Source organism: Haliotis asinina, chromosome 3, assembly GCF_037392515.1.
Source record: "Haliotis asinina isolate JCU_RB_2024 chromosome 3, JCU_Hal_asi_v2, whole genome shotgun sequence".
NCBI classification, from domain to species: domain Eukaryota; kingdom Metazoa; phylum Mollusca; class Gastropoda; order Lepetellida; family Haliotidae; genus Haliotis; species Haliotis asinina.
This window is the reverse complement of record NC_090282.1, coordinates 70695934-70716290: the sequence shown is the minus strand read 5'-3', so window position 1 is coordinate 70716290 and position 20357 is coordinate 70695934. Positions and strand designations below refer to the sequence as shown.

Sequence of the window (20357 nt, the reverse complement as noted above, 5' to 3'; positions counted from 1 at the left end):
AAAGACAACACGCAATACACAGCTTCAATCATTGACCACGTGCAGTTTGAACTTAACACCTATCAGACTATACGACATAAAGAAAATAAGTTGATTTATGACTCGTGCACCCGAGTCCTGTCTATGCCACATTATGTAATTAGGCACGTGTGATACACATGACATGTTTTTATGTCTGTGGCTTGCAAACAAACTACATCCTTTTTTCTCGGATGACTGGATCTGACGGAAACTGGTGCAAACTCTTGTCAGTTTCAAGTCCTGCTTTGTACTTGGACGAATGACAGATTCCAGCCGCGCAGTAGTTTACTATCTCTACTGACATGATTTTTTTATTGGACCGAGCGCAAATTCAGAGAATATGTATTTTCCAAACCCAACATCTCTATATACATTCTTCATTGATAACAACTTCTTTTAGTGTATATGATTTTGTTTGACAACAGTATATGAATCCATACTGAAACGACGGATCAAGTACACTAAAAGAATTTGTTATCCATAAAGAATTTTACTTTCTGGTGACTGGCTATACTTCTAAAATGCCAATCAAACAGATCATCTTTCTCTACACACAATGAAACCTAGCATATCAGCAAATGAAACAGCCAATCGGAAGCCGTCGTTTCTTTTGAGTGCATATCCACCCGCTATGACTGGGTTCGGTCTCCCGAGGGCTTCGTTTCGGGGGAAGTAAGCCCAAGTACAAAATATTGCACTTTTGAATCGCGATTGTACGCTTATAATTGTGTTTATTTGTTTTTTTAAAAGCAGCAGTTATATTATATGTCATGAATAAGTGATAAATGTGTTTTAATTATGTTTGATTTTTTGGTTGCATGTGACCTTTAAGGTTCAGTAATACAGGGCAGTCATGAAGAAAACATGCATGAACATTATGATCCAATTCTGCAAGAAACTGCACGTCACAAATGACAATCAAGTGTTCCAAGGTCACGGTCGCAGAGCAGTCAGTATCTTGAGTGGCCACTGTTAGCATCCATGGTTGCTTGGCATAAGCGTCCCATAGACTGGACCAGATTCTGGATGAAGTTCCTGGGAATGAGTTGATACTCTTTCCCCCAAGGCCACAGACAGAGCAGGTGACGTCTATGGCTGGGGGGTTGCACTGTCGCACATGGCCATCCAATTCGTCCCACAAATGTTCAGTAGGGTTAAGATCCGGTGATGGCCAATCAAGAACCTGAACGTTGTTCTGGGCAAGGAAATCCCTGGTTATCCTTGCTGTGTGCGGGCAAGCGTTATCATGCTGAAAAATGACGTTCTGGTGGTTCATGAAAGGAAGGACAAGAGGCCTGATGATTTCATCACGGTAACGTCAAGCTGTCAAATTTCACTGGACCTGATTGAGATCTGTCCTGCCACTGTATGAGATGCCAGGACAAACCATGACACTTCCAGCATCAAATCTGTCCACTCCCTGTACACAAGTTGCAGCGTAGCGTCGATTTACAAGTGTTCGTTTGTCGGGACGTTGCAGTATGTAACGTCATGGGAGATGTTGGCGACACCACTGTCTTCATTGTTACCGATGTTGACGTGTAAGGACAGGTCCTCGCAAAAATCTTCTGGAACGAATACGTAAGCGTTTCCTGACAGTCTGATCAGAAATTGTTCTGAGCCCTGGCACTACCAATGCTGTGGAGGATGCTGTGGTGAACCTGTTCCGCAAATCTCGAAGCCGAAAAAAACCTGTCCTGAGAAGGCATGGTCACACGGGGTCGACCTGACCTGGAGCGCATTGACCCTTGCAGCTGGTAGCGATGCCAAAGTCTTGCTATGGTACTCTGTGACACATTCAGTGGCCTTGCAATCGCAGACTGAGACTCCCCAGCCTCCAAATGTCCAATCGCATTGTTTCGCTGATCCTCAGTAAGTCTAGGCCTGACTTTAACACCAAATGTAAGGTTGTCAACTGTCGCAAGAGCATTGAACTTCCACCCACCCATCCACCACCACCACCAAATGTTAATGTTAAATGTTATAATCCCTTCCGTTATATACATTACATCGTAAACCAAATAATCAGACGTAATGTTTCAGAACACACCGCTGTGTCACTTAAACAAGGATGAAGCTTTGTATTATTAGTTCTGTCTTGGGACTAAACGACACCGTTATTCACCATCTGGCACGTGGGATGAACATGCTGAAGAGCGAAAGAAACGCAACAAATGTCGCACTGAAAACATGTAGGGTCTGTCGAAGTTAATTATCATGATGTAGCGCACATGCTTTTGTTTCACTGTTTCAACTACTGTGCTTACCCCCTTGTAATACAAACCGATAGTTACGATTTGAATCTGTATGACCCATCAAAAGTTTAAATCATTCACTATGTGATGTTTAAATGTGTGGTTACATCGCAGATGAATTACTCCACTAACTTTGGGGAACCAGCTACAAGCCTTATGCAGATGAAATGCACAGGGATCATGCATCAAATTGCTGAGAAGCATGTGAAAATATTGTGCATGTGAAGAGCTTCGTTTGGGTGTAAAGTTTTGTTAAGAACTCGCTGATTAATGTTGAATATCTTTCGGCAAGATTCAGAGCTTAATCATGTATTTCCAATGTTAATTCTTCAGCAAGAAGATCGATGGGGTAGCCTAGTGCTTAAAGCGTTCACTAGTCACACCGCAGTCCCCGGTTCGATTTTCCCATCCGTGTGTGAAGCGCTTGAAATTGACATCCACCCGTGAAGGTCCCGTTTTAGAATAGGCGTTCAGTAACCCATGCTCGATAGTTAATACGTGATTGTGATGCTCATGTTGTTGATCACTGGGTTGTCTGGTCCAGACTCGGTTATTTACAAACCGCCGCCATATAGCTGTAACATAGCTGAGTGCGGCGTAACACTAAACTCACTGACTGACTGACTGGTATTGGCATCAAGGTATATACTGTCACTGACGAGGTTTTAGCACAGTTCTAAGTGTTACAAACCCTAAATTAAACTTGTGGGCATGGCTATTGTCTGCAAAACAGATCCTGAAACAACATACACAATGTAGCCCATGCTAACTGCAACAAATGTTTTAATTACAATACCTTCTAAAAATTTAGAAAGTGTCAATGTTCTCATTTTTTTTTGTATTTTATTAAGACAATTTTGGAACAGCTTGTTTTGTTTTTAGCACCACGTTCCTTCGGGAGAGTAGAATTTGGCGCAACACAGGTATTGTTCTGCAATAAGTACTCGTATAAATAGTGTTAGTGGGGATTTATTATTTTTTTTATTTTTCTGAGTCAATCAATTCCCTTCTTGGTATGGCGTTGAGCAAAAACAATCATGACTGTTACGCCATCTTCGCATCTTTCGAAACCTCATTGTCATCAGTGGGTCTCTTCGAAATCGATGAAACCAGTTGAATATGGCATACATTTTAGACGGAAGTTACTGTTTTCGTAAGTAGCGCAGTCACAAGTGAAACTCAATAAGTCACGAAAAGAGTGACGGATGGTACCTGAGGGGCGAGATACTCTTATACGTTGTTGCGAATATCTGGTGTCATCACCGATGCTCAAAGCATGTCGAAATCGTATAATACAGTTTTACAGTTTTCACCTCAGGATTTCACCACCACCGCCCCAATCATTCAAGAAAAATACTGTACATAATTAGAGTGAGTTAGTAAGATGGGGTTTACGCTGCTTTCAGCAATGTTCCAGCAATATGAAGACGGGAACACTAGAGATGTACCCGTGTGGAGATTTGAACCCTGGTCGTCGAAATCTTCAACCACTTGCCCAGCCCCTTCGCCCTACATATTTAGAAGTCAAGGTCACAAGAGGACACATGTAAAGATAGTAACAAATTAAGCACATGACACGAGTTACATATGTATATTTTCTAACACGGAGTGTATATTGTTTAAAGTCATTCACTGATGCTCCTGCTGCAAATCCGAGAAATCCACTGAAGTCGCTTGCCTACCGTCATGAATATGCAGCATGTCTGGTCAGGCTGGGGCCTTTTTATAAGCCTATCTACAGGATCTACATTTATCGTTGCTGTCCCTTTGCTTGCCCCTTTGCTGTTTCCATACTCCGGTCATATACCCCTGACAATCTGAGAATATTTGAGGCTGACAGTGGGATCGCATGTCCATGAAAAGACGGATTCAAACTGTTGCGACTTGAAAACAGAAACCTGCCACTGGTAGGCTCATCTTCCAAAAGTGGGTGAGGTTTAGTTTTACACGCGCTCAGATTATAACCCAGCTATATGACAGCCATCTCTACCATAATCAAGTGTGGACAATCCAGTGATCAACATAATGAGCATCGATGTGGGCAATTGGGAAGGGATGACAGGTGCCAACCATGTCAGCGCGTCTGACCACCCAGTGCAGATAGATGTGATAAGCATGATCAATATTCTAAAACAGACCTTCATGGGTTGGAAAGGGAGGAGATAATGAATTGTGAATCAAAGCCTATGTCTTGGAAGTGACATCTTTTGTGGGACAACTGCCACACTCATTTTGTGTACAGGAAAGACCCATGCATGAGAACATTAGACTGTAACCTCGAAAAGAAATCTCCTCAGTCACAATGCTCTGGAGGAAGGAAACTTCCCCTTTCTCTTTCATTGTCATGGACACTTTCTCAATCATATTTTTCTCAGACCGGAACAGGTTGGAACACGAAACCGGCCACAAATGTGCCAGAAGTTGCCTCTGTATGTAGATCTGATCTTAAACATGCATGATACCCATGAAGAACATGAGACAGTAACAGCTAATGAGATCAATTATGAAGAAAACAAAGCAAATGATATGCTATACATTTAATGACAAAAACAGAAGCAGAAACTGTAAAGCTGGAGAAAAGATGTCTTAAATTTGAAGGTTCAGAAATATACATAAATCATGAACATACATACATATATCATTAACAGGTCTACTCTAACCTGAGAAAAGAATTTTTTCACAGAGATCAGGCAACCTCCCTTGTCTCCAGTGACCTGAAAGCACAATTACTCTAGACATCTTCCTTTGTCTCCAGTGTGCCCAAAGCATACTTGTTCCAGACAACCTTGTGTAACTCCAGAGACCTCAAAGCATATTTATTCTGACAGCCCCCTTTGTCTACAATGACCATGGAGGAACCTAAAAGACTTTCATCTCAGTTGGCTTCACTGACAGCTTTTTCACACATCCTTCTTCTGAACTCAACAGATAACTTCTGACTGGAAACATTACTTTTTGCATATAGCAAGTGACCTTAGAATGAGATCCAACACCCAGAAGTGAAAAGTCTTTTATCAGTGTCTTTCAAATTAGACTCATTTTGTTCAAAGATTTCATTAAGTTCTAATGTTCTTTTTTAAAAATGAATCATCAAGTATCATGTTTAACACTTTATAATGATACAGGATGCAGTGTTGGGGAGAAGTCCTATTTGCTGTCTGGGTTGCTTGTAGAAAGGGCAAGGACCCAGAGCTGATAATGAGCCTTATCATGACTGAGACAACATCACCCAAACTCTCTCTGCTACATTTTCATCTTAATCTGTAAAGCATAATTCATTTACATAACACCTTGTATCCACCTGGCCAGTTGCACAATGGACCTCAAATCGTTATTACCCTTGATACTAACAGTGCACCATACAGTCTATACATCAAGTATGCTCAATGGGCTACACATTATTACCCTGACGGAATTGTACTTTCAAAACTGCTACTAAGCGCGATCATATTGGTCCATACATCCTGTTTTTCAGGTACCCATGTTATACAGCTGGGCGGACTGATTGCAATGTGGATGTAGTGCCTTACCCAGGGACACAACACGGTATAAGACCTAGGTAGCACATTTTGGTGTCTCCACCGGGATTCACACCTGGGCCTTCGGCGTGAAAGCCGAGCATGCTAACCACCACACCCCTCTGCTCCACTGGTTAAACCACTGGGGAAAGTTATGTCCATTGTTCTTGGAAGTGCTTTATCTGTATAACTTAGCATAACTGACCTAAGACTCTGATTAACTGACCTTGGACAGTTATTTCTATCTAAAAAACATAAAACTGTACTTATTTTGATAATCTTCACCATGCCTAATACATTACACATGTAATAAATACGTATTCCGTTGTAGTGTTAGCCCTTTAATACCCTCAATCCAGTATTTGTTATTTAAATGTTCTCTTCTCAAGCAAAGCATTCGCAGAGTTTATTTAAATAATTACTTTGTAAGGGTGATTAACCTATATACTATATATAACCCAATTTCCTTCCTTTTGTAATTCTTTGTCTTTTTGTACTGTAGAGTGCAATCTACTCAAATCTTTAAATGTAGTACTATATATCTAAGGAACACAAGTTTGTTACTACTACAGAGTCCATGAGTGAATTTAGTTTTACGCTGCACTCAGCAATATTCCGGCTATATGGTGGCGGTGTGTAAATAATCGAGTCTGGACCACACAATCCAGTGATCAAGAACATAAGAATCGATCTGCGCAATTGGGAACCGATGACATGTGTCAACCAAGTCAGCGAGTCTGATCTCTTGATCCCGTTAGTCACCTTTTACGGCATGCATGGGTTGCTGAAGGCCCATTCATCCCTGACCTTCACAGGCTGCAGAGTCAATAATAGTTGCTAAATGTATAACTATAATTAAAATGAGTGAGTTTAGTTTTTACGCCACACTCAGCAATATTCCAGCTATATGGCGGCGGTGTGTAAATAATCAAGTCTGGACCAGACAATCCAGTGACCAACAACATGAGCATCGATCCGCACAATTGGGAACCTTGCAATGACTTGTGTCAACTAAGTCAGCGAGTCTGACCACCCGCTCCCGATAGTCGCATCTTACGACAAGCATAGTTGCCTTTAATGGCAAGCATGGGTTGCTGAAGGCCTATTCTAACCCAGGACCTTCAGGGATAAATATGATTAAATATTTAAATTTTCCTCTGTCTTGTTTGCTTTCTTTCTTGTATTTGTTCACATCAAAATATAAAAGGTTTGTGTAGGATGCTGTACAGTGTGGTCAAGATTAGGTAATGTCTCACAAACTTTGGGAAAAAGGATTGCCCAGTTTGCTCCATTACCAACTTGAAAAAAATAACCCTGTTGTTGAGCATGACATATTTTAAATTAACCACCACTAACTCATGCAATAGTTAAAGTCTTTCGCTTGTTAATTTTTCTCTATATGACCAATACTATAGCCCGTCTCACAGTACTTGAATTACATCATTTTCACTATAACCTAGCCCTCCCTGCCATGCCGTTCAGGAACCTACACCTCACTGTAGCTACTTTTCAAGTTCAATCTGATCAATCCTTAATATCAAAATGATTTTCAGAAACTAATGTTAGACTATTTATTACAGAAAGTGTTGGTCTACCCGTAATATTATTTTCACGTTCATGTTCTGACCTATTGACTTTCAAACATACGATGTCCAATGCACGTGTGCCTGTGAGCAGTACAGCTGAACCTACATACCCAGACCTCAACTTGATTCGATTTTCGATATTGGACCCTCAATTTGATAATATTTTATCGAGTCTCCATACAAGTAAATACGTAAGATTTACTTTAACTTGCAGAGTCATCACTTTTAGGGTGAGATATGTCACCAACTTGGTGATGTCTGATACCAACAATTCTCATTGGATATTTAGCCCATTTCGCATTTCACCTTATTTCAATGCTCGAGGCTGCTAGAGTTAAGTCAAAATAATGTTCTGGCTGTAAGGAAATAATTTCAATAGGTACTAAAATATTGACTCGAAATAGTGATAACGGTTATCAAAAATCGAAAATGAAGTGCCAGATTCTATATTTGATGAATAAAATCGAATCACTGAAGCCCTTCTAAAGAACACAATAACCTTAAGCTGAGCTGTAATAATGCACACAGCAACATCATCAAAACAAAGATTGTGAAATAGATTGTGATCAACCCATGGAAATGCGCATTAGAATGTGGTCTTCAGTAACCATTTCATGTCGTAAGAGGCAACTTCATGGGATTGGTTGGTCAGGCTTCCTGACCTGGTCAACACGACATCATATCCCAAAAGAGTAGAATGATACTCACGATGTTGATCACTGGACTGTCTGGTCCAGATACCAATATTTCCAGACAGCTGTCACAGAGCTGGAATACTGCTGAGTGAGGTGTTAAACAGGAAACCAACCAACACTACACAGCATACAGAGCGCACTGGTACTGTTTTATCCTCAAGATGCTGAACGCCAGACTGGGCATCAAGCACTAAACTTAACACCCTTTTATGTCACTACCAGGGATTGCAACATCAACTTTCTTCACTCCATACAGATGTTCGATCCACTAAACTACAGTGGCGAAGACAACCCAAAGATTATCATGAGGATGAACCTCAGATAAAACACTGTTGACCACAGGGTGCATTAACATCGAAGGATACAGGCAACTGAGGTAAAACTTACAACCACTAAGCTAGACATGATCTTTCATATTCTGAGCCTGATCTACTCTAATCTATTTGGGGTGAATATGCAGGACATATTTAAGTTGTAGATGATATTTGACACAAGGAACCTTGTCAAAATTTAAAGACCCTGACTCAACAGTATTGTATGCCCCCTACCAAAACTAATGCTATTGTTTAACCTCACACTCAAGAATACCCCTGTTATATTTCACTTGTTTGTAAATCAAATTTAGAGTGAGTGAGAGAGTTTAGTTTTTCCACAGCATTCATCAATATTCCAATTGTATGGTAGCAGTCTGTAAATAATCAAATCTGGACCAGACAATACAGTGATCAACAGCATGAGCATGATCAGTGCAACTTGGAACCAATCACGTGGGTCAACAAAGTCAGTGACACTGACCACCCATCATGTTGCTCGTCTGTTACAAGATGCATGTGTTGCTAAAGATCAATTCTACCCTGGATCTTCATGGGTCTCAAATTTGGATCAGACAAGTGAATCACTGAATGAGATGAGTATAGCCATCAATCTACGCAACTGGGGCACAATGACCTGCATGAGTCAGAACCCCTTGAGTGTGTTAGTCAGCTATTTTGACGTGCATTTGATCTGTAAACATTGTAAAGAAGTACACTTGGAACCTGAATCTATTTTTAATGTTTATTCCACATTTCACAGTCAATAAATTTTATTCAATGCTAATATACAACCACTCATTGAGCTTGTTGTACACTCTCTCTGAAACGCAAATGGTACTCATATTATTGACAGAGTTGCCATAGTTACTGAAATTTATTTTAAAAAAAGCAAGCTACAATAACTGTTATCGACAGAAAATATGGATCATGCCGTAATCCACTTCTGATTTCAATAAATAGTGTTTACTGTATAACGATGACTTCTTTCCAGCATCAACTAAACAATCATCCCAATCTTCTCTTTCTAGTTAGCCAAGCATTTCCTTCTATTCTGTGACTTCTTGGTCTTTCAAAATTGAAGCCTGGAATTTTAATGTCCAGTGAAGGCAACACTTTTGTTATCACACCAGTAAGGGCAGTCAGTTTATTTTCTCTAATTGTGTATCGATGTCCTACGGAGAATACCATTGGCTTTCTCAATAGCACAGTTGCTGTTACAGTGTCTCCTCCCATCACCATATCCCTGCCTTCAGGGAGCTTCACCATTGCGGAAATGTTCCACATGTTGCAAAACAACATTTGAATATATTTGTCTGTCAAAGGTTTTGACCGACCACCTTCATTCTTTGTTAAGACGTAAAGCTGAGTCTCAAAGGTATCTCTCTGTTCAAACAGATCAGGATGACAAAAAAACATTCCTCTTTGAACAAATTCTGATTTCACTCCTCTCAAAAGAATGCCAACATTTTCACCCGCAGTACATTGAGGAACTGATTTATTGAAAACCTGGATATCAGATGCTGCTGTTTTAAGAGCATTTCCAAATCCAAGAATATCGGCACTATCACCTCTTTTAATAACACCCTGTTGTACTGTTCCAATGACAACAGTTCCTCTACCACGAACAGAAATTGCTCCTTCTATCGGCATATAAAACGGGCCAGATGTGTCTCGATCAGGGATCTGCACATGCTGATCTATGCTTTTCAACAAGCTGTGAATTGAGTCCTCACCAATGCTTGGATCACCCCCATGTAAAGCTTTAAGAGCTGATCCAGCGATAACAGGAGTGGTATCTCCATTGTATCCATATTCAGTCAATAGCTCTCGAATTTCTAATTCTACAAGCTCGACAAGTTCTGTATCTACCATATCTGTTTTGTTGATATATACAACAACATTCTTTATACCAATCTGTCGAGCCAGAAGTAAGTGTTCTCTTGTCTGTGGCATAGTGCCATCTGTAGCTGCCACAACTAATATTGCTCCATCCATTTGCGAGGCTCCTGTAATCATGTTTTTCACATAATCAAGATGTCCCGGACAGTCCGTATGCGCATAGTGTCTGTTGTCAGTTTCATATTCAACGTGAGTAGAATTAATTGTTATTCCACGGAGCTTTTCTTGGGGCGCTCTGTCAATTTCATCATATTTGATAAATCGGGTTCTGCTCCCAGATTTACTTGCAAGTACTTTAGTAATTGCCGCTGTCAAAGTGGTTTTACCATGATCAACGTGCCCTATCGTTCCAATGTTACAATGAGGTTTATCAGCAGTGCTAGTCGGTGATGTATTTGTGCAAAAAAGCTTTTGGACATTCCAACTGAGTTTAACCTGGGTCTCACTCAGCAGCATCCTGGTAGAAAGCTGATTAAAACGCCATGGCACACGCCACAGGTACTGGAACATGTGCGCGGCCATGTTTATCCTCATTGACCTTGACCCTGCGTAATAATAATCTTGACGTTTAAGCGGCCATTAAGAACCACTATACCTTCCTGATTTTTTACCGATTTTGGCAAAAAGAAATACATTTACACTTGTATGTTCCCAGTGTTAAGCTGATACGTTTCTGAAAAAAAAGAATTTGTAGAACTATGTTTGCGTGTTGATATTTCTTGTCATGTGTTATAAGGCACTTCCGGTATTGGATTGCACAACTTCCTTCAACTGATAAGTCAACAATAGGGTGATATTTTCCCCTGTGGTGCAATACCAGCTTGGACTATAAATACCGTCGTTTTCAGTGCTCATTGCTCCGTGCCTCTTACTCCCATTTGCAGGAGTGAGGAAGTCTCGTTCTTTAGGGAGAATTTAATTTTTGTCGTTATTTTAGGCTTTGTTTGCACTTAGGCCTTGACCTAGTGAGCAAGTCAGATTGAACTGTCACCTGACAAACGAGTAATTCTTTTCGCCAACTTTTTTGCGGACTTACCACAGGTAACTGTGTTGCCGAAGCCTTCAAAGAGGAGAGGTAACTTCATCACGTTCAAGTCCACAAGTTCAGAGGAGTTGGAAACAAAGGTCAATCTGTTCAAGCAACAGTCTGAAGAAGGTTCAGTTTATCAGGTTATGTCATTTGTATCAGGACAATTGTGTAGATTTTATTCAAGAGGAAAGGTATGTCGATACGGTGACGCTTGTCGATATCAACACACAGTAAGAAACTTATCAACTTCTACTGATCATCTACCAGGTGGACAACTTGTTGAAGAATCCCCTCCATCACTTCTGAACCCAAACAAAGAAGTAAATCCCAAGATCACTACTGAAGGTAAATATGAAGGCCTAAATCAGGAAAACTGTGATCAGATTGTTTCTCAGGCAAGCAACATTTCAAGTGAAAATACCACAAGTATCAAAATATGCAGCTTTTTTGCTAAGCGCAAGTGGTGCAGTTTTGGTAGTAAGTGTCGTTTTCTCCATGAAATTCCTGACTCTCAGAATGCAGTAAATCAAGCATCTTCACCTGCTCCTATAACATTCACTGAAGATTCATTATCAGTTCGACAACAAGACAATCACGATGATTTTCAAGCAGTAGATGGAAAACTAGCACCTGGAACTTTTTCTCAGGATGGCAAGAGTAATGAAAGAAAAATTTGTAATTTCTTTGCTAGAACTGGACGTTGTCTCTATGGGCAACGATGCCATTTCAGACATGATAGAACCCGACGGAAGGTTGTTAAACCTTCAGAAAATATCGACCAAGAAACTAAGAGAGAGACAGTGCAGGCTCCAGAGAAGTCTGAGAAAGCGGCTAATCAGCCTGAAGCAACTAAAAAAGACAAGAGACTTTGTCCTTATTTCAAGAAAGGGTACTGCAAATGGGGAGAGAGATGTCGGTTTTGGCATCCCGTGGACATGATGAATGATTTGACTGAAAATTTTAATGAGTCAGTTGAAATTCAAGAAACGCCTAATCATGGTGTTGAATCTATTAATGGGTCTGAAGCCAAACAACAGACAGACTCTGGTCGAAGACTGCAGACCTTCCCCAACAGGCCTCCTGTAAGGCCCCCAAATCAGAAAATCCTCTTGAAGAGAGAGACTGCCTCACAAGAAGAATTGGATAAGCTGAGGAAAACAGAGATTGAGCAGCTGCAAAAAAGATTTCCCAAAGACAGGTGCAAAGTCATTAAAGAAGGTCCTGACACGTTTCAGTGTAATGTCAACTTCCATCCAAGTGACCCAGATTGGGTAAGTAGTTAAACGAAATGCAGTGTTCTCGAATATTTTGAAAAAAACCCCAGTCATCAACTATGTTAAATTAATGTACTGGCCTATCAAACTACAAGTTTCAAAGTATATTGTTCCTATTTCTGAAGATTAACGTTTCACCAACGTGATCAGTTTATTGTATTTACTCATGTTTATTCCTTCTTTTGGTTAATGATAGCAATTTCCTTTATTCCTGTTACTTCTTTTTTGCAGCCATATGATGTCAAGAACTTTGAACTTGAATTTACTATCCCTTCATCCTACCCCCAGGAGGTATGTTGCAACTTATATATCCATTAGCAAAATATGCTTTGTGTTCCTTGTCGAATTTAAGAAAAAAATTAGATTGTTTGTTGAGAAGTTTTTAACGTTATTATATTTGTTTTAAGACCTTTCAGTAGAATTTTCTTATTAAATTTGACATGAGCTATGATTGAAGACCATGTGTATAGCAGGTAAAACAATACAACTGATGTGCAGATTTTGTTTCAACATCCTCATCATGAACTGTAGAAGTTGGGTAATGCAATTATGATTCGGCATATTCTTCAGATGTTGAGTATCTCTGTGCCAGAAGATCAGGATTTGCCTGCTACAGTGAGAAGGTACACAATGTTTTATAGTTAACTCGCTGACAAAACTTACTGGAACAGTTAAGACATGAAATGATGAAGAAATGAAGTAGCATCAGTACTAAGAATCAGGTTGGGTAGTTTGAAGTTTTGGTTTTACTGACATATCTCATGATAATTTAAGATTACCAAAAGTGTGTAGACAACAGTTGTATCCCATAAATATGATGAACACAATATCATAAAATCAATAATTATGTTTGAAGTACAGTCATGAAATAAAAAGTTTTAAGCTGTGAAATTTGTTGATTATTGTGGTGAGCATGATCTCTAATTTTCACAGATACCTGAACAGTTGTGTTGCTGACTGGGTGAAGGAGAAAAGGGACAGTCTGGAATCACAAGGAAATTATGAGATTATCTTCAGACCATTTCTCCGATGGTTTGACAAGAGCCTTGAAGCAAACGTTACTGAAGCTCTGAGACAGGTAAATCATGCACTGCTACACTTTTAACATGGACATATGGAGACTTGTGTGAGGCTGTGATACAGTAACTGATAATATACAGCAATTACAGTAGTCTTACAGCAATATACAGCAATCCTCGTATATTACGAATAAGACTTGTATTGCATGAAGCCGTGGGGAGGACAGTAAAGTGTATATCAATATCATTGCAAATGTTTATGTGTAACCAGGTTGACATAGCATGATCGAACCATTAATATATAGATACCTAATACCACTGACAGTGGTCAGTGTCAAAGTAACCAACCAGACTAAAGTTCCACTCTTTCTGTTTTCTAAATGTATGATGGGTACAACATGTGGAGTGGTGTATAACAATACTTTCTCACTCTAAAATGTATGATGGTATATTTATTTAGTAGTCTAGTAGCCTAGTAGGTAAATCATTTGGTTTTCTTTCTGAAGACCAGGATTTGTTTCCAAACATGCTGCCAAACAGGTTGTTTCTGATGTATTCTGGAAAAGTGGTGTCAGTGAAACTAATTTCTTCAGCTCACTTATTTCATCATCCATTTGACTTCAGGGATTCAGGGAGGGTCTCCTTTTTGTTTACAGATGAAAAGAGAAATCGTGGCTAAAGCAGCTGGCTTTGAGTTCATTAGTGCTACAGAGCTGCAGGAAAAGTACAAGACATCGGAAAATAACGATGACTCTGAACTGACCAGCTCTGAGGAGGGATCAGAGGAGTTCAGTGACGCTGATCCAGAGGAAACTGTTTCGGACGAGGACAGTGAACCCACAACTGTCTCCAACAATGCTGACCGTAGTGTGGACACAGAGAAGAAAGGAACGCAGATCAGTTTGAAAAATTTGCAGTTGCGAGAAGGAGCATCCACCTTGATATATGACAAGATTCACATAAACATTCAGTGTGGACGATGTAAAAACCACACTGACTTCAACACTCCTCCACATAGAGTCAACTCGGTGTCTTGCAGCAAATGCAACCAGACACAGCTGCTTACCTTCAGACCAGTACTCATGCACCAGTTCTCATCAATCATGGGCTACCTTGACCTTGAAAACTGCACAGCCTTTGACGTTGTGTTACAAGAGTGTGTGGGAAGGGTTGGTTGTGACAACTGCTCCAAAGAGTCAAAGATTGATGTAAGCCATCTACTTTGTCTACTTTATATATATAATGCTTTATGATAGTTATAGTGTTTATTTTCTCTATCTAGGTATTGACTGTTGATTAACGTGGGGGCAATGGGGTAGCCTAGTGGTAAAAGCATTCGCTTGTTGTGCCTAAGACCGAGGATCGATACCCCACATGGATACAATGTATGAAGCCCATTTCTGCTGTACCCCACCATGAATATTATTGGAATATTGCTAAAAGCAGTGTAAAACCATATTCGCTCACTCTATTCCCTGCCCTGCTTGATTAATTCAGACCTCCTTATATTCCTTTGACTGTATGGCGATATGTATCATAAGTCTGGAAAGGGGGAGTAGTATTATAGGCATGTTTTTGTTGTATTCAGCCTGTCTTTCTGTAACTGGTAAACTCACCCTGCTCAGTTTTGAGTGATACATGAGTCTAGTATTTGTTTCTTGTACCCAAAACAGGGATTTCTGCCTTAATGTGAGCCATGTATTTGGAAAAAACCCACATTCTCATGATGATTGTCATCACTGAATCAGTATCTTTTAATCGTTAGTAAATTTTGACTAATTTCAGAATTTTTTCCTAAATTCTAGGGTCTGGCTCCTGGTCAGGTGTCCAACACCTGGTGTCGTCACTGTCATCAGAAGTTGAAGATTGCTGCTGACTCAGTACAGTTTTTACAACTGCAGCCGTCTGGTGTCGTGACAGGTAGGTTGGACTAGGAATATATACATAAGTCCTTCAGTTCAGTATATTTTATGTTAACTCCGCACTCAGCAATTTGGCAGCGGTCAGTAAATAGTCAAGTTTGGACCATACAATCCAATGATCAACTATCTGAGCATCAATCTACACAATATGATGACATAAGTCATCCAACTCAATGAGCCTGACTACCAGATCCTGTTAGTCACCTCCTTCAACAAGCATGGTTAGACTTGAGGTAATTAGGGTGCCCACAAATACGAAAAGGTCCAAAAAATTAGCATAGTTCGAAAGTTCCAGAATTATCATGATTTCATCTTGAATATTTTGGCCTACTAACAAGTAAATTATGTTTGGTCACAGAGTAAGCTTAGGGGTCATCTTGTTTATTTTATTTATATTCCTTCTTTTTGACTTGAGAAAAACCATCATTGCTCAAACCCAGAAAATTAGAGATCCTCACACATTTTCCTCTAACCTATGTGTCAATATTTCAGACTCCAAACAGAAAGTTCATGAGGTTGCTGTTAAGAAACGACGGGTTCCAAAGGACCCTGCAATCCAAGAGGGAAAACCACTGCCAGCCAATGGTACCTGTAAACACTACAAGAAGAGTTACCGCTGGTTCAGGTGAGACATCACTGTCAGGTGGAATAAACATTGTTGTTGCAGCTGTAAGACTGTTGACCTCGCATAGGTTTATAATGATTTGATGGAAATACAAACTGTTTTGGTCTGAGCCACTTGCTGTATATTTTAGATGAAATGTGTGAATGAATTATGGTTATAAAGGCCTAAAATTTGTGGTCCAACTGAGTTCATAATAACTGCAGACTACAGAAACATAATTTAATAATCCACACATAAATATCTTATTCAATAAAAGTGAACATTCTACTTAAGTACATGACTTAAGTGCAGTCATATTGAGTATGTAATGCTGTACCAGCTAGGTTCTAACCCCTCCTGACCACCTACCTGGTGTATTTCAGGTTCCCATGCTGTGGTATGGTTTACCCATGCGATGTGTGTCACGATGAGCAGTCCGACGGTCATGAGATGGTGTTTGCCAACAGAGTCATCTGTGGCTTCTGCTGCAAGGAACAGGTGAATTTTCATGTCACTATGAGATATTGACCTGGATGAAAAACTAGTACATAGTGATATTTAGCAATACCGACCATCTGATTTCCTAATCATAACTTCAAAACTGTTGTATATGACTTGTTGAATTTTTGCAGCTAATACCAGGTTTGTGTTTGTGTTAGCAGTTTCTCATGACTTAGGCATTTTGTGTTCATTTTAAGAAATATATTTTCGGACCTGAACTGAAAATGAAGGTTGCTCTTGTTTCCTGATTAGTACTCAAAAAAAGATCAGGTTTACTGGCGAACTGGTGCTTTTTGATGATCTGTGCATCTTATTGTTTCATTTTTAATGTTTTCATAGCTCCAAATCCATTACAGGAATCTCAGTGAAACTTCTATACTGATCAACGTATATGGGAACTGGTGTCTTTTTATGATGTGAATAAGCTTTTTGTGACGTAACATATCTGTAATTATTTCTCCATTCAGGTGTATGCCCCAGACCGACCATGTACAACTTGCCAGCAGATGTTGACACGAGGGAAGTCATCACACTGGGAGGGAGGACTAGGTTGTCGAAACAAGGTCAAGATGAGCAAGTAAGGGAGCTGAATTCCTGCCACAGATAGAAATATATATGAATCGTGTCATTAACTAACAGGAACAATTTGCACTGTTTGAACATTGGAGGTTTCAGATGAGTGGAAGATGGGGGAGGTAGGGGTTGTTTGATGCCAAGGGATGTAACTCTGATCAGTCATCTGAAAAGGCATACTTTAGGTTTAGTGTTTATGGAGGGATTTTGAAGTAGGTTTTGTTATAAATGATCAGTTTTATAGGCATTATGTAGTATACTATTTAAGAACTTACTCGTTAATGGGTGAAATTCATTTGTAATCTGTCAATAGTTAGTCCATTTTCAAACAGTAGGTGTCTTCACTCATCAGGTATTGTACAATCTGATTATACTTTTATATAAATAGTCAAATTACTGAAATAATTGATGATTACCATCTTTTCTGACAGGAATGACAGCCAGAAATACAGTAATATGAACAAGACAATATCCAAACAAGCTCAGAAGCTGAAGGAGAGCAGGCAGAAGAAGGGAACCAAATCTCGACATGGCTAGCAACACTTAAGTGTTCTTGCAGCTTTATCAGCCTGCTCAGCTGTAACCATGTTTGGAAGACATTTCCACATCATAAGCAATGATGTGCGTGCACTTAGCTGCAAACTGCAAGCATATAGAGGCAGTTAGATTTGAATCCAAGTTTACCTATGAAGTTTTTTACTTACTTGTTTGAAAGAAATTTTGTCATAATTGTAATGATGTTTTATACCTTTATAAGAACTTGATTATTAATATTCTCAATATTTGGCATATGAATCACTCATCAGCTTAAAAGGTGACTTTGGCTTCTAAAAATTATCGTAAAATTACGATTTTTCGATTGTTCAGATGGAAACAGTTTTGACCAAGCCATAGAATATTTTGCATGAAACTATGTATGTGTGGTTACCACAGCTCAACTATTGCTTTTTCTTTCTCGAAAATTCTTTGCTTCTACAGTAGTATTTCCATGGGAACAATAAGGCCTGATTTAGTTTTGTGAGTTAAAAACACTCTAAGGTAGATCCTAGGGTACTCATTAACCTAGACGAATAAACTATGCAGATAGTCATTTTGGCACATCTGTAAATAAAGTATGTAGCTTTTATTAGTTGGTCAGTTTGTTGTTATTGCACTAACATTTCACCAGTGGAGTGGTGGGTAACGAGTGAGTGATTCTTGCTGTAAAGAGGTAAAGACAGATGTGGCAACTTGCAATGTGCATTATTTCATACTATAGGACATTATATAGTGCACATATCCATGCAACTATTACATGCTCAAGACGCTGGTATTTTTCTCTTGATTACTGGATGTCAATCTTTAATGGCAACGTTGTTATATATCAGTTTCAACTCCCTGGGGACCATACAACTTGCAGACACTCGGCACACTGAGTTTCCCTTCCTTACGAAGGAACCCATTCATATCTGGGTGGACTGGGGCACATACTTTGTCCATGTTTACTGCACGAGGCTGTACCCTCAACTACGTGTTTGACATAACCGATTCATGGGTTCTTTTAAATGCACCGGGTTGTATACTGTGTACTAGGGGTTTTGACAGTACTGTAAGAGTCTGCACCTAAAGTTGACTCCAAGGCTTTTACACCCACCCTGGAGGGCTCAATCCTGGAACCTAAAGCTCGCTGGATCACTGCCCTGGTGCCTCAGACAGCTCATCCACCATGCCCCCAAAAGGATGTATTGTCCTGTAGCAGAGACAACTTTTATTGACCCTTGGGGTACTCAAGGTATTCACTCTGTCACAGAATGTTACCAAGATAGATGACAGTTGCGTGGTAGCCATCAGAATGTATGTACAACCCCAACACATCCAGCAGCTGGCACTGGTAACTGGTAACCTCAAGCTGTGAGTTTGGCGCCCTTACTACCAGTTACTTGAAGTCACATATGGTAATAAAAGGAAATACTAGTATATTTAGGAGATAAACATCATGCGGTGGCCAATTTCAGGGTGTTACGGAGTATTTGAAGCATGGGAACACATTTGGAACCGACTGCGTCAGCTGTTTCTACCTATTAATATGTAGCGAACAGGCCTGCAGTTTCTGGGAATCAAATCCTATTTGATCGTGTTTTTCAACCAATCAGATTACAGAACACACTGACTTTTGGTTTACAATTGTGTAAACGGTCCTGTGAAGATCAGTACTAGAACTGATCCTCAGTAACCCATGCTTCTTGTAAGAGGTGGCTAATGAGATAGGGTGTTCAGGCGCTGACATGTCATCACATGCCCATCGTATATATCAATGCTCGTGCTATTGATCACTGGATTCTTTGGTCCAGACTCAATTATTTACAGACTAAGTATGTCATGAGTCACTGATGTGAATATTCTGGAACCCAAAGGATGTTCCTGATTCTACTAGAGAAGAAAAACATAATATGAGGCATATTTAATATTTAAGTGGATGTCAATACGCAGCATGAATTACTTGCAGAGTTTCACTTACCAAATATATAATGTATATTTCTCAAGACAAATAATAATAAAAAATAAAAATTTCATATGACTATACATGTAGTTCATCTGTAATGATTTGAGACACTAAAGTGAGCGAGTGAGTTTGGTTTTATGCCACACTCAGAAGAATTTCAGCTATATGGTGGCAGTCTGTAAATAACTTGAGTCTAGACCAGACAAGACCCGTGAAGGTCCCGGGGTAGAATAGGCCTTCAGCAACCCATGCTTGCCATAAAAGACGACTCAGCTTGTCGTAAGAGGCGACTAACGGGATCGGGTGGTCAGGCTCGCTGACTTGGTTGACGCGTGTCATCGGTTCCCAATTGCGCGGATCGATGCTCATGTTGTTGATCACTGGATTGTCTGGTCCAGACTCGATTATTTACAGACCGCCGCCATATAGCTGTAATATTGCTGAGTGCGGCGTAAAACTAAACTCACTCACTCACTAGACCAGACAAATCCTGTGACCAAAAGCCAGAGCACCGACCTATGCAATTAGGACATGATGAGAAAGAGAAAAGTTATGAACAAAATTTTGTTTTTCATCTTCAGTGGACAAGTACATAAAATTTGTTCCCAATAATACAATAAGTTGGAAGTTCTGCTCAAGATGTGGAACCCATGGATATCGTAGC

The 20357-nt window shown here is 39.8% G+C and overlaps 2 protein-coding genes across 2 annotated transcripts; one reads left to right on the top strand and one right to left on the bottom strand.

Annotated features, from left to right (window-relative positions):
* Window positions 1–9117: 9117 nt before the first annotated feature.
* On the bottom strand, window positions 9118–10829 carry LOC137277053 (elongation factor Tu-like). The gene has a single exon (XM_067808713.1). It carries the CDS (start codon window positions 10820–10822, stop codon window positions 9395–9397), a length of 1428 nt encoding a protein of 475 aa, XP_067664814.1. The 5' UTR covers window positions 10823–10829; the 3' UTR covers window positions 9118–9394.
* Window positions 10830–11032: 203 nt separating this feature from the next.
* On the top strand, window positions 11033–18340 carry LOC137278397 (uncharacterized). The gene is made up of 10 exons (XM_067810692.1): window positions 11033–12589; window positions 12824–12883; window positions 13163–13215; window positions 13526–13670; window positions 14268–14819; window positions 15417–15531; window positions 16026–16158; window positions 16521–16635; window positions 17106–17215; window positions 17643–18340. Exons 1-10 carry the CDS (start codon window positions 11462–11464, stop codon window positions 17746–17748), a joined length of 2517 nt encoding a protein of 838 aa, XP_067666793.1. The 5' UTR covers window positions 11033–11461; the 3' UTR covers window positions 17749–18340.
* Window positions 18341–20357: the final 2017 nt, after the last annotated feature.

Bases quoted from the DNA above. Each gene is read 5' to 3' on its own strand.
- LOC137277053 (XM_067808713.1), bottom strand. From the start codon at position 10,822: ATGAGGATAAACATGGCCGCGCACATGTTCCAGTACCTGTGGCGTGTG.
- LOC137278397 (XM_067810692.1), top strand. From the start codon at position 11,462: ATGTCATTTGTATCAGGACAATTGTGTAGATTTTATTCAAGAGGAAAG. The intron at 12,590-12,823 runs GTAAGTAGTTAA...TCTTTTTTGCAG, and splicing joins ATCCAAGTGACCCAGATTGG to CCATATGATGTCAAGAACTT. The intron at 16,159-16,520 runs GTGAGACATCAC...GGTGTATTTCAG, and splicing joins AAGAGTTACCGCTGGTTCAG to GTTCCCATGCTGTGGTATGG.